Source organism: Lottia gigantea (genome assembly GCF_000327385.1).
Source record: "Lottia gigantea unplaced genomic scaffold LOTGIsca_20, whole genome shotgun sequence".
In the NCBI taxonomy this organism is placed as follows: Eukaryota; Metazoa; Mollusca; class Gastropoda; family Lottiidae; genus Lottia; species Lottia gigantea.
Genome location: NW_008708401.1, coordinates 473,286 through 490,599, shown reverse-complemented (window position 1 = coordinate 490,599; position 17,314 = coordinate 473,286). Strand labels below are relative to the sequence as shown.

At 36.3% G+C, this 17,314-nt stretch overlaps 1 protein-coding gene across 1 annotated transcript; it reads right to left on the bottom strand.

Moving 5' to 3' along the window:
- Positions 1-278: 278 nt before the first annotated feature.
- Positions 279-7,505, bottom strand: LOTGIDRAFT_115163 (hypothetical protein; the record flags this gene model as incomplete). Its single annotated transcript, XM_009053626.1, has 2 exons — positions 279-862; positions 7,424-7,505. Coding segments are annotated over 2 exons (666 nt in total), but the record flags the coding sequence as incomplete, so codon positions are not given.
- Positions 7,506-17,314: the final 9,809 nt, after the last annotated feature.

The window sequence follows — 17,314 nt, the reverse complement described above, 5'->3', positions numbered from 1 at the left end:
CTATTTTTCAGCTCATTGGACAACACATCTAACTGAGCTCCTAAAACATTGTTGTAGATGAGATGGCGTCTGTTTGGTTGAAGAGACAAACAAGCATACAAATCTAATCTTGATGAGGATTTACATGCAGCAATGCTATTCAAACCTTCGGCGATCTGGTATACGGAGATAATAGTATGTAGAACGAATGGGTCTTGACTGATCATGTCTTCAGTGATTTTCTCACTTCCAGTACACACTCGTGGGAACTGTTTCGTCACTTCAGATTTAAGGATTCTACACTTGTGTATAGTTTGATAAAACTCTTCAAACCAGTCATCAGGGATGCCATTTCTATTGGTCATATTCAGATTCATCATGAAGTTATTGAAAGACTGGACGAACTCTGATCGGATCTGGACTGTAAGAGCACCAACAGCTTCTTCTTCATATCCTTGCACAATCTCCATACTGTTAGCCCAGTAGTCGCTGGCCAACCAAACAAATCGACCAGTCAGTCCCTTATTCTTGGTGGCTTGAAGGATCAGACGTGAGTGTGCTGGATCTGTAAAGAGTATCACTACACGTGATCCAACCTTTTGACTCAAACTGACTAAAATCTCTTCTACTTCAGTCAAGGATGTGGAGTAAGCTAAAGCATGACCAACTCCGACGCAGGTTTTCAAGTTTGCGAAAGCTGCTTGTCTGATTAAGGCATCTCTAGCTGAAATTCCATAACCAGAATTTGTGTATATGATGGAGGCATAATCCCAACCAAACTGCTTCATGACCTGTAGCATGAGAACAACCTGAATATCATCTGGAGGAACAGTTCGCAGGAAGTAAGGATGGAGTCGCTTATCACTCAAACTAACTGAAGTAGCTCCAGGACTGAGGGACAGGATTTTATAAGGAGTTAGAATTCGACTAAGTGGTTCTGATGTGTCTGTTGATAAGGCATGGAATGACACGACTGAGGAAGGGGAGATAATTTGTCCACGTCCACTGGAATGACAAAGTCCTTCACCACTCAACAAACTGTATACATCTTCTCCAATTCTCATTGGTTGAGAGCAACTGTCAACAGCTAATCCTCCAAGTTTCAACGAAGCTGGATACTTATTGAACTCGTTTGCATTCACTTGACCAATAGCGTAGAAGAAAGCAAGCATAGATTGGAAGTTGCTCATGGAGGACATCATACCACATTGGAATGGATCATTTGGTACAGCTTGGTGAAGGTTAGCAACATACACCAGATTCAAGTTAAATGCTGACTCTTTTAACATGTACCTTGATTGTTCATATTTGGGGAAAATACAGGGGCAATCTACTCCTTCTTTACATCTGGATTGAAACTTCATGTCATAGGTGATGTCAATTTTCAAAAAGTCAGTATCATTGTAGCTTCCCACCTGAAAAGAATATAAAAAAAAGACTTTTTAGGAGATATCATCATACTCAAAGTTATCAAGGCTGTCTTGTAACCCAATATCATTTCCATCTACTTTTCCTTACAATTATTCACAGACTGGCATAGCAACAGCCAGTTTAGATGTTTTGGTGCAAAATCTTCTGTCACCAAACCAATTTGTCCAATTAAGGATCTTGTATCATGTTCAGGAACTGAAGAACAATCAGATTCAGGTACTCTAATGCATAATCTACATTCATGATTCATTTTAGGACAGTTTTTAACATTTTTGCCAGATAAAAATAAAAATAAAAAAGGGAAGAAACTTACATTGTCGTATACGTATTCACCCAAATCATCCTTTTTAGGATCATAAATATGGTAACCACGGTCACTTTCCCCCGTTTCCAGGAAGTAGAAAGGCTGGTATGTGTCATCAATAAACTCAGCTTTAGTAATTCCTCGGTGGATTCTTTGACGACGCTCTCCACTCTGTCTGAATAAGGAACAGACACCATTTAAGAATTGGTTCTGATTATTACCACCGACACACAATTCCACCAAACTCTTGTGGACACCAAGGGCTGCTGCAAAGACTGCGTTGACCACATACAATACATAAGGATCTTGGATATACTTTTCATTTCTTGAAATGCCAAAACGATTCTGTACACAATTAGGCTCAGAGATATCACATTGATATTGCTGTTCGTAGTATTCTTTAAACCAGGGGTTACGTTTATAGTTATCAGGAGTCTTGTATTGAAGATAGTCATCAAAGCCAGGTACATCAGCTGTTTCTACATCGAAAGTTACAACTTTATCACTACTGATCAAATTGTCCAATCCAAATAAGATATCTTTATCCATGCCCCATTTATCAGTACCAATGAAGAAGAAATTGTTCCTTATTTCAGGGTTTACATCAATAGCTTGAAGAATAACTCTTGGATCGTCGACGAACAGCACTACAACCTTAGCTGATTGATTGGCCTTTAGCTGTTCTAGAGCACTACTAGCTTCAGCTGCTGTTACAGGACCCTGAAAAAGAGTAAAAATAATAATATTTTAATCTCTTGCAACCTCTAAGGGCAAATGAAAAGTACTTATCATGATTCATTGTTTTAAATTCACAAAACCTCATCAGCCTCAATCAGATCAATTTGAATTTAAAAGTAAATCCTATCAAAGTCATCTCATATTGGCCAATCAAGGAGATTAATTTAAATCTTAAAATTATTAACCAATCGGATCAATTTGAATCCAAAAGTAAATACAGTTAAAGTCATTTCATTGGTCAATCACAGAGATTGATTAAAATCTTAATATTATTAACCAATGAAATCAATTTAATTCTATTTGACTGTTTAAGTCATCTCAATTAACCAATTATAAACCAATCAAATTACTGTACATTCAAACATCTTAATGTTATTAAGCCAATCAGATGATAAATTTTCATTAACAATCACATCTAGCGTTATTGAAATATTATAGAAAGATCTAATACTACAGATGCTATCCATTTATAAACAATTGTAAAAGAGTAACATAAATAGACTTACATCATAGCCTACAGTAATTTCTTTCTCTACGCAGATTTTATTCAAGGGAGCTAATCTCTTAAACTCTTCTTTACCCTTCAAACCAACACTGTCAAAGGTGGAGATAATCTGAACAAAGTTGTTATCAAATCGTTTGAGGTAGGAGATAATGGCTCTGGCTTGTTTATCATCAGCAGGAACAGATCGAAGGAAATATCGGTACTTCTTCTTGTCCTGGAGTTCAAGACTTGTGGCACCGTAGGTAATCTGTGGAATTGACAAGCCATCCAAAACATCAGCAACTCTGATGGATGAATCAGTATCAAATGGACCAATATAGACATCGAATCTTGAGGGTTGAACCAAAGTGCCATCAAATGGGTCCACCAAATTTATGCTGTTACTATGGATATTGGTTACCAAATTGGCAGCTCTTGTAGGATTCTGGCAAACATCAAGACCAATGGCACCAATATCGACACCATTGAGTTTATCTCTAAATATACCCTTCTTGTCATTGACATATTCCACAGCATAGTTGAAAGCTTCTAGAAGTTGGAAGCCATGTTTGTCATTAAGACTACCGCAGGAAAATGGTGTTGCTCCTTTCTTATGAACATCAAATAACCCTATAAAACAAAATGAAATTGGCTTTTACGTCCTACTTTTATGCTTTTCTCTGTTTGGGATTTCAGATTATGCCTCTGAATATTCTGCTTTAATGTCAAAATGGGCATGTCAGGAAGGGATGCAATCACGTTCATAAAATGAGGAATAACTGAAACTTGTGGATCCAAGACTACTTACCGACAAAATATATGTCACCATCAATATGAGTAAAATCACCAAAATTATTTTTGGCATCTGAACAAAGATCACAGTTATTATCGCAGGTTGATGGAACATTTCTATAATTGTTTTTAAGATTATTTAAATCAGGGTAGGTCAGATTTCCAGATAACAAACTTGCAACCTGAAATACATGTCAAAATTGGTTTAAAATAACAATGTGGTTTTATTGAGCTGATTTTTCACTTTATCAAGTAATTTTACTATTCTGAAGAATTCCTCCATCTCCCTCTAAATTACACATGATGCTTTAAGTGATGCTGAGTTGGGAACCCAGTCAAAAGAAGGTATCAAGAGTTCCTAAAGGGCATAGCATTTGCTGTTATGCTTATGACACCTACCACAATCAGATCAAAATTCACTCAATAATGTATCTATAAGTAGAGTGTTGGATTTAAAGCTCCCCACTAGCAAGAATAAATTGCTTTTCAGGTTTTAACCTGATATAAGCTCTCAGCCCATCCACTTACCAAAAAAATACAAATTTCTTACCTTAAACGGATCACCATTTTTATATTGATTGACAGTAAAGGATTGTCTTGCCTCACGTTCCATAAATTCAAAATAAGCTCCGACAATATCAGTAAAATTCAATTTATCCATGTGATCCATCAACCTCTGGTTGGTATCAGCATCTGTTAGATATTTACCACAGATAGAGGTATACGATGCTCCACATTTCTCTTGTAATGTTCTGTGAACTCCTGAAAATAGCAATAAAAGATTTATTTTAAAGATAATTTGTTTTTTCCGACAGGTGCTTTATAACCTTGAACCCTCAACTACATAATCTGCCACAATCATCAATAATAAAGGACAAAAAAGGTTTACCTTCATATGTACATGTAGATGTACATATTTCTAATAAATCCAAAATCCTAATACCCTACATGGAGTAAGACAATGAATAAGTGAAAAATATTGGCACATACCTTCTGTTAGAGCATAAACAGCATTAATAGTGGAGAGTGTGTATAAATCTTGCTGGAAGGAAGAGTCTACAATAGACATGGTCTTAATGGTACATACTGCTGGACTAGCATACAAGGGGAATAGCTGACACCCAAATTTCTCTTCATAAAATTCTTTGAACCATGGATTGCGTGTGTTACTGGTGTACTGTAAACTTCCTAAATAGTTCACAAATTCCTGGACTGTTGGAACATCCATATCAAAACTTAATGCATTCTCTACTGCAGCTGCATAGTTCTTCTGTTTTGCATAAAATTTGCGATTGGAAATAAAAATGAAGTTGACATTTGGGTATCGATTTTGTTTCAGCTCCATCAGCTCTTTAACGTACATGTCAGGTTCAGCAAATATTGCAACAGCTCTTGTGGTTGATTCACTCATTGAATTTAGAATAATTTCCATACTTCCATCTGTGACAAACTCGTATGAGGCCAGAACACAGATGCCATTGTCTTTCAGATATTGCCTGTAGTGATCTTTAGCTTCCCTCATGGCTGTATCAGGAGAGTTGACTGTAATGACGTATTTAAATCCCAGAGTCTCTGTCAGATCTGCCATTGCTCTAGCAAGGTAACCTTCAGATGGGATAGTTCGGAAGAAACTATGGAATCTTGTTTTGTCGTTCAATAATGGTGAGGTAGCTCCTGGACTCACAACTGTAACACCAATGGATCCTAATAATTCAGCCATATTGATGGTGGATTGACTGTCGTAACCGAGCCAAGCTAGTGTCTTCCTCTGGTCGATATATCCACCATTGTTGTTCTTGAATCTAATAGCCGTAGATTGGAAAGCATTAGCTAACGTAGTTGCTCTGAGGGAATTGGAGCAACCATCGAAAGCCAAACCTCCCAATTTAAGATTATTATTCAACTTTACACCAGCTTGACCATTGTTTACATAATCCAAAGCAAAAGCAAAAGCTTCTACATACTGGAAGCCATTTTCTGAGCGAAGAGATCCACAGCTGAAAGGTGATACATGTCGTTTTGAATAATGCACGTCAAACATGCCAGGTATGAACAAGTCTCCATCAATGTACATATAGTTTTGATGTTGAAACATGTAGAAGCATTCACGACACATCTGTGGACATGTTGGTTTATACATAGAAGAGGCAGTATTGTTGTAGAAAATTGGAATTTGGGTAACTTTCAGCTGGTTGTTCATAGCTTCATACTCTCCAATCTGGAAGTTAAGAAATGTACCATCAAAAATATTAATACTTAATAAGGAGTTCAATACAAGGGTCAAAAGAGTACGAAATTTCTCCATGGATACATGATATAACTACTCTCTAAAAGATTACAGCCCTTCCAGAATTGCTTGTGGGTCCCCCTTTGAGAATTCTGTGGCCCCAATTTGGTCCCCTCACATACAGATTCAGGGCCCCTCACCTAAAGATACATAGAAAAACAATGCTCCCCTACATGTGTCCTTTCAAATAAAAACAAAGAACATACCTCTCTAAACTGGCCATTGACAAAATTATAGAAGACAGCAGGTTGATCAATGGTTTGACCATTAAATCGGATAATGTAGGGAGAATTCTCAGGAATAAAACTGATTTCTTTAATCTTCTGAACCAAAACATCCCCTTTATCTTTGGCACTGAGGAAATTATTACAAACTCCACTGTATTGAGCACCACAGTACTGAATTAATGCAGCATCCAAACCATAGGCGAAGGCATAAACAGCATTGATACTAGCTTCCAGATAGTACATTAGTTTATAATCTACAGCTCCAATTATACCAATGTTGGCCACGTCTGGACAAGGTGTCGTGTACATTTTGATTTGTGAGTTTGGTAAAAAACATTGATGGACATGTTGGTACCATTCACTAAACCAAGGATTTCTGTCTTTCTCACTGTCTACACGTAGCCGAGATAGATAACTGAAATAAGAAAAGAGTTAATGCTTTTAAAACAATATACCAAGACTGTCCAAGAGGGATGCGATGAGGTGAAAAACACTATCAGATGTGTTAACTACCCAAAGGGTGCAGATTTGACAAACAAAGTAGCAGAAAGGCAGATATCATTCAAAATAAAGCAAAATACCTAAGAGGATGGTAATCTGTATAAACAATTCAAATAAAACTAAACTTTCATATAAGAATTTTCTTTACTTAGAGAGTCAGTGGATAAGATGGCGCAGTTCTAATCAGTAGGGTTAAAAAGTTAAGACTTACTTTTGGTACTCCCCAAGATTGGAACTTCTCATATCTAAACTGATTACTCCATCAGCTGCGTCTTCATTACCTTCTACCACTTGTTGGTATCTTCCAAAAGTATGCAGACCAAATAATGCAAACTCTCCAGAAGCATTCATTTGGCTGACACCCTCCAGAAAACGCTTATTTCCCATAATTCCAACATTCAAAATGACTGGTTTGATGTTTTTTCGTTTTCGTAGCATCTGAACTGTTTCTGATCCATCCATTCCAGCTTTAATGGTAGTGATGACACAGACACCTTCTTCAGCAGCAATTCTTCGGAAATCATAACTTCCTTTCACAAAGTATTCTGAATCTTCGTAAACCAATTGGACATACTCATAACCAAGTCTTTTGAGCATCTTAATAATAGCGCGCTTTTCAAAAGCCGAACCTTGAGTGGAACGCAGATAGTAAGGATAATCTAAAAGATCTTCATCTAAACTAGCGTAGCCAATCAAGGGGCGTTTAAAAATGTTCATCAACTCAGCTATGGGGAATGTCAATTGGCTGGAATGAGCTGCCATGTAACCATCTATTTTTCTAGGATCCAGGATATTACCACTGCTGTCTGTTATAGTCAGAGCACCTTGTTGGACCTGGAAAAATTTGTATCTATGTAGTTTATCTACTAGTGGCATACTGTATTATAATGACTTATTGTAATATTTTGGTCTTAAGATATCAATTAGAGTTATCTCTCTTGAGATATAAGTGGAGAGCCTGACTAAAGATGATGGATACTTCATCAAGTGTGGTTTATTTTTGTATCCAAGCCATCCTGGAAATATTGTCTTAATGATATGAATCTTTAAAACTTATAACTTGCTGAGACTGTATGGTTCCTAATAATAAATTTGGCAGCAACCCACTATGATATGGACCAAGCATATAATTTCGTATAAAATCAAGAGTTTTTCACTAACCTGTGATATGGTGGTGGTTCCTAAGATACTGCTCATACAATCATCGAATGCCAGACCACCTAGTCGTACTCCTCGTAAGATATTAGTGTTCTGGATTACTTTATACAGTGCATAGATCATTCCTTGTAGATATTGAGCCCCGGAGATGATGTTATTCTTGTCAAAGGCTCCACAAGTTAGAGGACTGAGTCCTTTTTGATGTAAGGAGAACAGACCAGTCAGAACTACATCACCATGCTGGTAGAAGTACTTGGTCTCTGGAGGAACTCCAACACAAGGTCCACATGGCTGAACAGTACATCCAGATTCTGGTATACCAGTCAATGGCTTTTCACGTTTTTCATCATACATTTCTACCTGATCTCGATTGATGGATAGTATATTTCCCAGGAATCTTCCAACCTGTAAAACAATAGAATTAATGGATGATAACAGTTAACTTAATCAAGGGTATCCAAAAGTTTACACTATCAAATATCTGAAGGTTGAGTATCCAACATGAAACACCCAATAATAAAGAAAATTTCAATACCCAAAATATTAAACTTAAACAAGGCATGGACAAATTTATTGAAATTTAAAGTGGAAAAATATGAAATACCTACCAATCTAAATTTTTCACCTTTGTCTTGTTCTTGTTGAAGAAGGTTGTTGAAATTCCAGATATCGTAAGCAGGATTAATGATATCACCATTAATGTCGAAATCGACTTGTTTTGCTGTGTTATAAGGTTCCAATATATAGGAGGACAAACTAGATATACGCTCTTCTGTATTGTACTTAAAGTTCACACCCTTCAAGTAATTCAGGTAAAAATCTCTGGGAATAAGATTCTTTAGCGCATCACACATTCCGAATGCATTAGGGCCACAAAAGGTTTCATGAGCTTTGCGAAAGGCATTGGCGTAAGTAAAAACGGCATGAATAGCAGGTTCCACGAAAGGATTCTGTACAAATGTTTGACGTTTCTCAGTTTCTGATTTAATAACACAGACTGGATAGCTCATTGGTTCTGTGAAACCGTTTAAAAGGCATTCATTCTGATCCATAAACCATTTCTGGAACCATGGATTTTCTGCAGATGGAGAATTCTCCTCAATTCTCATCCAATGATCTTCAAATTCCACAATGTTTCTGGAGCTCGGCAAAATACTGATGATTCCACGTTGATATTTTCTGGTTTGGAAACTTTTATCGAGGCTTATACTATCGGTGAAAATCCACTGAAGTTTACCAGCTCCTGGGTGAGTTTCTCCTTGTTGAAGAAGCTGATCTGCCAGGTCCACACCGCCTAAATATAACACACCAGTTGTGTTGGTCAATAAAGCTCTATCTAATGTACCAGCTGCCGTGTCTGTCTCGTCATGACGTATAGCTGATTTCAAACAAATACCAGCATCTGATAATCGAGGTAAAATTTCTGCGAAAGATGATCGACCAAACACTGAATCCTCGTAAACAATGATGATATGGTCCCATTTAATTCTGTTTAATACTTTGATAATGACCTAGAGTCAAGACAATAACATTCAAAATTAATACGTATTCAGATTTCTTGATATATTCTAACAACTTGGCTTTTATCTAACTAAAATCAGTACATCAAATTTCCACCACAAACCAAAAATCATTAGTTTTCATTAATTTGAGCACCTAACTTCTACCTAACTTAAGTAAGTTAAATAGGTAGATGACAAGTTAACTTTCGCTTCCAACAGCTGCAGACATTTCAAACTAGATAGTGGTTGGTAGTCGTAATAGTTGGATTAACCCAAACAATCAGACTGCTGCTCCTTTAAATACTTACATCCATGAGTGGGCCATCTGGAGGTACAGTTCTCATAAAGTTTGGGTAGTTGAGCTTATTACTCAGAATGGGTGCTGTAGCTTGGTATGATATGATGGGAATATTATACTTCTCCAGGTAATCTGACACAGTCATTGTTGTACCACTGGAACTTGTACCAATCACACCTGATTTTAAACAAAGTATATGTATTCTAAATGAAATCAAATAGAGATCACATCAAATTTTACAAACATAATCTAATGGTATACTACTCCTTAGCTTTTCTGGACACAGCATTTCAAAAATCTACATGAATATGTTGCTAATGATGCCAATGTAAATTTTTGAAACGTTATGTACATTAAAACTAAGAAGTAGTATACCATGAAATTTATGTTATGAAATGAAATAGAGATTTACATCCTACTGCACCAAAGTGGGCTAATAGAAACAGCTTTATAGTCCTCCCATTGGAACTTTACCAATTACACCAAAATCTAAACAAAGACAAGTGGTCCTCCATTTTAGTAGTTCAATCATCAGTGATCTATTACAAATAGTAGACTATTGATTTTGACTGGAAAACCTCAAGTAATTTCAAAAGAATTAATTTCAAATTTAGTCATATTGTCAAATCAGGGACAGCTTACTGTATTTCTTATTAGATAATTAAAGATGGGATCCCTTTATGTTTATCCCGACTGTATATACATAAACATTTATGATTGAATAAAACTCTTAATTATATGCAATAAGAAAATAATGATTTGATAAAAGATACATGATAATTTATTAGAAACACCAATTAATAAAATAGTTTGCTTAATTTGACACTAAAAAATAAGGAAACCCATCTTTAAAGATCACTCACCTAGGATCACTTTCTGAGTCTGATTACAAGTTGATTGAGGAGCAGATAACTGTGGAAATAAAGTTGTAGCTCCTTCTATAGCAGCTTCACTATCACCACAAGTATTCTTTACTCTCATACCTAGTCAATGAATGAATACATGAATGAATCAAAAAAGCATGAATGAATGAATTCATTAAAAATTGAAAACTCAAATAAATGTCTAAGCATATCAATATATGCTATCCTACATATAATTTACTATTTTAGGATGCTTAGGAATTCAATTTTTACATATATGTAGATCCCTGGTTCCCAGTCTGGAGTGTTTTCACCCCCTGGGGGTGTGGGATTAGGGTGTCAGGGGTGTGGCCAACTGGTGTAGGTGAAGAATTTATTTTGAGTTGAGAGAGAGCGCACCTCACATCATCACATGCTGAATTTTTGGGGTGTGAAAGTTCCATGTGATTGCTCCGGGGGTGTGAGGGCTGAAATAGGTTGGGAACTACTGATTCAAAAAAAAAATATACCACTGGCCACAAATGAAGAGGAATTTATAGTAATTTGCCGTAAAAAGTGGATTTTATCCTAGTGAAGTTTATATCAAGATTAAATTTGACAGAAATGAACTCACCTAATTTGATACCAGGTACATAGCTAGTATTTAATAATTCTCCATTAATTTTAACATTTTCTTTATTGATGACCTCAATGGCCAGACGTAAAGCTTCATATGCCTGCATGTCTGTAATGATGATTATATTATAATATTTAAAGGGACAGTCTGATTTTTAGGATAAGTTATTATAACTATTGAAAACTATACTAACTTTAGTGAAATTGGTCCCTTATCTTTTCTGAAAGTTTTAGCCGTTAATGTTTGAACAGCAAAACCATTTATTTGGTTGGTGTTGGAAAACTAAATGGATTTAAGCAAAAGCAAACGACAAATTGTAGAGAAACATGACCTGTCATAGAAAGATTTATAGAAATAAAAAGTAAAATTTCCAGTTTGAGGTATATTTGACAGGATTATGATTCTCGTTCTGAAAAATATTTATATATATTCAAGACCCAAATCAACCCAGAAAATGGTGAACCATGGCTTTTAATGGCTTTTAACTCACCATCAGCACACAATACACCACCAATGATAGCATCAGCATCTGGTTCAATTGTAGCATAGCCATTAGGATCGTTACATGTCTGTTGTAAAATATCTTGACAGTGGCTGGTAGACAGGATCACACCTACCACTAATATCACTACCTCTAGTTCTTTAAATAGCCTCATATTTCCAGTCTGAAAGCAGAATATTTTCTCCATTAAAAATTGCCAAGATCACTTTTTAAAATCATACTGAATTTTTGTTGTATGGAGAAAAATCATTTTAAAGGGTGGTCTAGTCTTTGTATGTGTATCAGGGTCACTCAGAGCTTCCATTTGCACCTATCAGAGTTCCATTAAATCCATACTGAAAATCTAACTTGTAGTAACTTTAGTAACTAAAATGAAATCATGTGCCACAAAGTCAAGTATATCCCAAACTTGTGATATACAATGCTAAATTTAGGCCTACTCTTGGGACATCCTCCCCTCCTCCTTTTCCTACTTTCATAATAAATTGAGACTCTGTACCATTTCAATGAAAAGTTACCTTTTTTTTTGGGTAAAACACAGAATAAGGTTCAATGTGAGTTTAAGACCAACCATCCCACCTCCCCCCACCCCTCAATGTTAAACAAAATTTCTATGCCTTGACCAGAACTGTTTTGGGTTGTGCTTTATAACACTGTCACTTAATCTTCTTTTGGACTTTTTTAATATTAAATAAAAATCCATTTATCATGTACATGCAAATCATTCTTAAACCTATTTTTATTTCATACATTAACATTTATTCAAAATTTAACTCTAAATTCCAATAAATTTAGGGAGTTTACATAATCTATTGATAAAAGACTCAAATCACACCTTAACCCCTCCCATACTAATAACATAAAATATTTTCAATTCAAATCAAACATAATTTCTTTCACTTACCTGGAAATAACGGCTTTACACCTTAATGCAAACTTCAAAGGTGCCGACTCTATGTTTGACGTTCCGATATTCCTGTTTTTATTCGAGACCCACAGATCTCATGCCCGGTATAGAGAAGATTTTGTGCCCTTCCCGTCTTGTGTATGTTACAGTCAACTCGAAAGAACCTGCCCATGTCTTGAAGGATAAAAATAGCCCTATTATTGTGTATTGTTGTGATCGCAAAACTGGTTGAACAAGTTTTACCGTTACCCGCCATTGATATCAATAGTCTTGATAATCTAGATAAACGGCAGTCACGAATATACTAGTCTAGTCTTAAAGTGAAGTTTCATGACGCAGTTGAGTGATTTTATTTTCTGCCTCTAATTTCTGCTTTTGCGTGGGCATATAAAGACGTACGGTACGGTATGGAGTATAGTGAGAGAAACTTGGGCGACTTGTCGCAAACCTCTCATTGAGCGTCTGAGAGGGTTTTCCCCGAGAAAATTTTCGAAAAATTGAATAGATTTGGTGCATTCAGACACATATTTGGGGCCAAAGCGTATAAAAAGATATTTTTTTAAAATTGTTAAAAAGAAAGCGGGGGTACAATTGAGGGTGCGAACCATTTTTCTAAAGGGGGAGGGGGGAGGCAAATGTTCTCACTGTGGCGCTGCCACTGAGACAGATTATAATTGTGGAGAAAATTTTCTTTTATATACATCAAAAACGGTCAATACATAATGTAATACTTTTAAGCCGAACTTCAAGCGATGATAAGTTCGTCTACAATAAATTCAAACGAATAAACATTCTATCAATCACAGAGGTGAAATCAACATGCAGGAGTTCAAGTTCAAGTTCAGAGTCTCTTGATTCGTGAGTCGATACAGATTCATTTTCCACTACTGAAGGCCTATCTATCGTTGTCGATATCACCCATTGGTAGCTAACTATTGACATCTTCTAACATTTTTTTCAGAATGACATTTAGTTCTCTGAGTATTTTCCAAGACTCTATTCCATGCCAAACCGACTACGGTTGATTTGTTCTTGGTTTCTTAAAATTCCAACTTTCCTATTTGAATTCGGGCGCTGTGCTGATTCCGTTGGCTTGCGTGGACTTATTGTCATCAAACGTCCAGTAAAATTCCGGCGTCTGTTCGGATTGCCTCGTGTGTGCATTTGCCTGTTGACGTTTCTGCTCCAGAGTCGTGGACGTCGAACAGGCTGTCTATGGTTCACTGGTAGCACAGTCGGAGTCGCAAGATGATCAGTTGATATGACCAATCGGTGATTCTCATCCTGAATACTTTTAGTTATCTCCTTTGTAATATTCGTATTTTCATTGGCTAAATCGTGTCTAGGAAGCCTTTGATTGGTTCCCTGGTGTCCAATCATGAGCGGTCTGTTGTTATTAGACGTTGTCCGCCAATCAGTTCTCGTTATTTGCCCGACATTTCTGGTATTTATCAGTCTATGATTGTTTGAATTTATAAATCCATTGCGAGCGGGTCTGGCCTGATTGAAACCGCTTCTTCCTCGACGTTCCCAGGAATTCCGAACCGGAACTGTTCTTCGGTATATAGCTACAACGAGACAAACAAATAAGACAGATGAATTATCGAAAAAAGTCTCAAGAAAAAGGTGTTATTATAGTTTCCATAGTTTTAAATAGAGTAGCCTATCGCGGTCATTTATTGCTTCTATTTGCGTCATTCAAATTTTTTGGCTGATGTCTGTAATAAAATATGCAAAGCCATTTATGACGTCGCAAAACCTGCTAATAATATTTAAAAAACCACAGGCGTCTGACTGAAAATTTGAATGGTGCAAATGGAGTCTATCAATGTCCCTGATACATATATCAGAAAGCTTCTTTACAATTCCTTTGTATAACTTTCTCGTCACATTCACAGATATTGGTTATCTTCTGCTTTTTTATTTCCATTTATTAAATTCAATGAACTTACGATTTGTAATAATAATGGTATAGTCATCAGTTGATCGAGTTAGACATGTAGATTGTAGAGAGAACTGTAGCAGTACAATCAACAGAAACTTCATGTCTGGAAAAATAAATCATTCATCCCTGAGAAACGAAACTATCGTGGGCTATATACTCGCATGTTGATTAAGGTGAGCATCATATTTTTCATGCCCAACTTACTAGCAGATTGCTTTGTTTATTGCTATCAGAATGGGTCGGCAATGATAGATTTTGCCGAAAATATCATGTCTTTTTTATGTCTTGTTGTTTAATGGTTATAGCATCATACGAAAATATCGTATAGCTAGCAGATTTCTTGCCACAATATCAGTTTTTTTTATATCAGAATGGGTTGGCACAATAACTTTTTTCTAAGGTCAAAAAGTAAGTTTTTTGTGTACTGAACGACAGGATAAGATATTTCGAAGCTACATTCAAAATTTAAGATTCAGAAAGTACAGTAGCTTATTCGTGCTGAAAGTTACAATATATAACCAAAATGTAATTGAAATATGGATGATGATAGCAACAGAGACCTGTACTTGGCACAACAATGTTGATTTTCTGGATCAGAATGGCGGCAGATCAAGACAACGAAATGTTTGATTTATGGCAGTCTTCGCCTTCCATAGATTTTGCTTAAATCAACTTGGCATGGAAAGAGGTTGTAACAATACAAATTGGTTTGCTTTGTGGTTGTATACGAACCTTATACTTCGTACGAGGCGAAAACATATGGTCCGTTGCTACAAAAAGAATTAAAGGTTTGTTAGGCCTTTCTAATATTAAAAGGAACACTGGCCTACATCACAATCTTGAAGAGAACACACATTTTACTGATGACATTTTTCTTGCTGCACCTTGTATAAGGTGTTGCCAGTTATCATTAGTCCAATATGGTACAAAACAGCGCCTTAAAAACGTAAAACATCCACCCATTTCATTTCATATACAGCCCTATAAGAAGAAAGGTGGCCCTTAATTCTTACCTGATGTGAAGACAAGACTTTCTGGATTTCTGAGATTTAAAAAAATCAAAGTTATTAATTTTCAATATCACAATCTTTTCAGATAATCCTTGAATATATTATCACGTGACTAATCAATCAATATATCAGGTAATTAAAATTTGACATTTCCCTCGCCTTGTAACCCAAATTTAACACAAGTTTAATTGATTTAATTAAGTTTAAGGTCACGATCGGACCAAACAAGGTCAAGTTGGGACCAAACCTTAAGGATGCGTTAATGAAAAGGAGTTGGACATCCTACGCTTCTGAATGAGTTCTACGTTCTAGGTCAAGCTCGAACTAAAACTGTAGGATGAAGAAAACAAACGTGGAAACGAAGATCTTCAATTGAAGTAATGAATTTTAAGACACGATGTAAAACATGTAGGGTGTGTGGCAGCAACAGCCTCCCGGCGGGTACATATTGGGACATAGAAGGGGAGGGGGGGGGGGGGGGGGTGAGCGTCTGAGAGGGTACTCCCTCGATAAAATTTTGAAATTGGTATTGTTTTGATTATTCCGACACATGTTTGGAGGCTTAACGTATAAAAATCATATTCTTCATATATTATAAAATGTAGTGGGGATACAATTGGGGCTACAAACCATTTTCCTAGTGGGGTAAATGCCCCCTCTCTCTCCATCCCCACTGGGTGAGTGGCATCAGGTGTTCGGCTCACTCTCAATCCCTGTCTTTCTTTTTTAAATAAAGACCTCCAATTCCCGCTGAACAAGGTATTGAGCCACATGTAATGGTGTTGTATCTATCAGGCTGTTCAGGTGTTAGCTAATCATCCAATTGATTAATTATATTATTGTCATAGAAACATGTTTAAAATGATAATAATAAGCTTCCATTGTTAATTATCATTCTTCACTACATCGTGACATTCCTTGTTACTATAGAAACACATTCAAAATAATAGAAATCTATAATTTCAACGGAATATCGGATGCGTTCGATGAAATGAATATGAGTTTTTACATGTTCCAGGATATTATTTGTGTGTATTTGCATTAAGTTTGTTTGGGAAAGACAGACCAGGTTGTGAATAGGCTATCATTCGTAAGAAAGGACGAGCCGAGAGTATCATCGTCGAAACGTTGTAGTTCAGAAGTGTTTTATTTCTCTAAAAAATTAGTCCACTGTCTTATGTTGTGGAATCTAAGACAATACGTTAAGAATGAGCGACTGGAACGGTAAGATACATCTATTCTATGGGGATTGGGGGATTGTACAGAGGTTTTCTAAACTTTTACTGTCTTTCAGGGACACTGGTAGCATCGATTTTCATCACATAAGGTCAAAGATTTCTATTAGAATAAGAACCACATCATACGAATTGGAAGGGTGCACCTAATAGCATACACACACAACTAGAAAACCCTTACAATCCTTTTCAGGAACACACATTTTTCAGTTTTACTATCGACTGTTTTCCAGACGTCAGAAAAGTCATTGCTGTAGCTGAAATAGCCGAATCTACATATTCTTTTGGCTAGTAAATTTCAAAATCGACTGGGATCATCAATAGGCCTACTTATTATGTTTTAAAAGATATCGTATCTCAATATATCCAGACAAAATGACAATGTCAATTAAGGAGCGCAATGTAAAGGGAATAGCTCCTAACATTTGGACTAACTAACTGTTAAAAAGGCCAATCAAAAAGCAAACTCTTAGGGGAGATAACTCATTACAAGAAAATTTGGATATGCTCACACCTGAACGACTATCCAGCATTC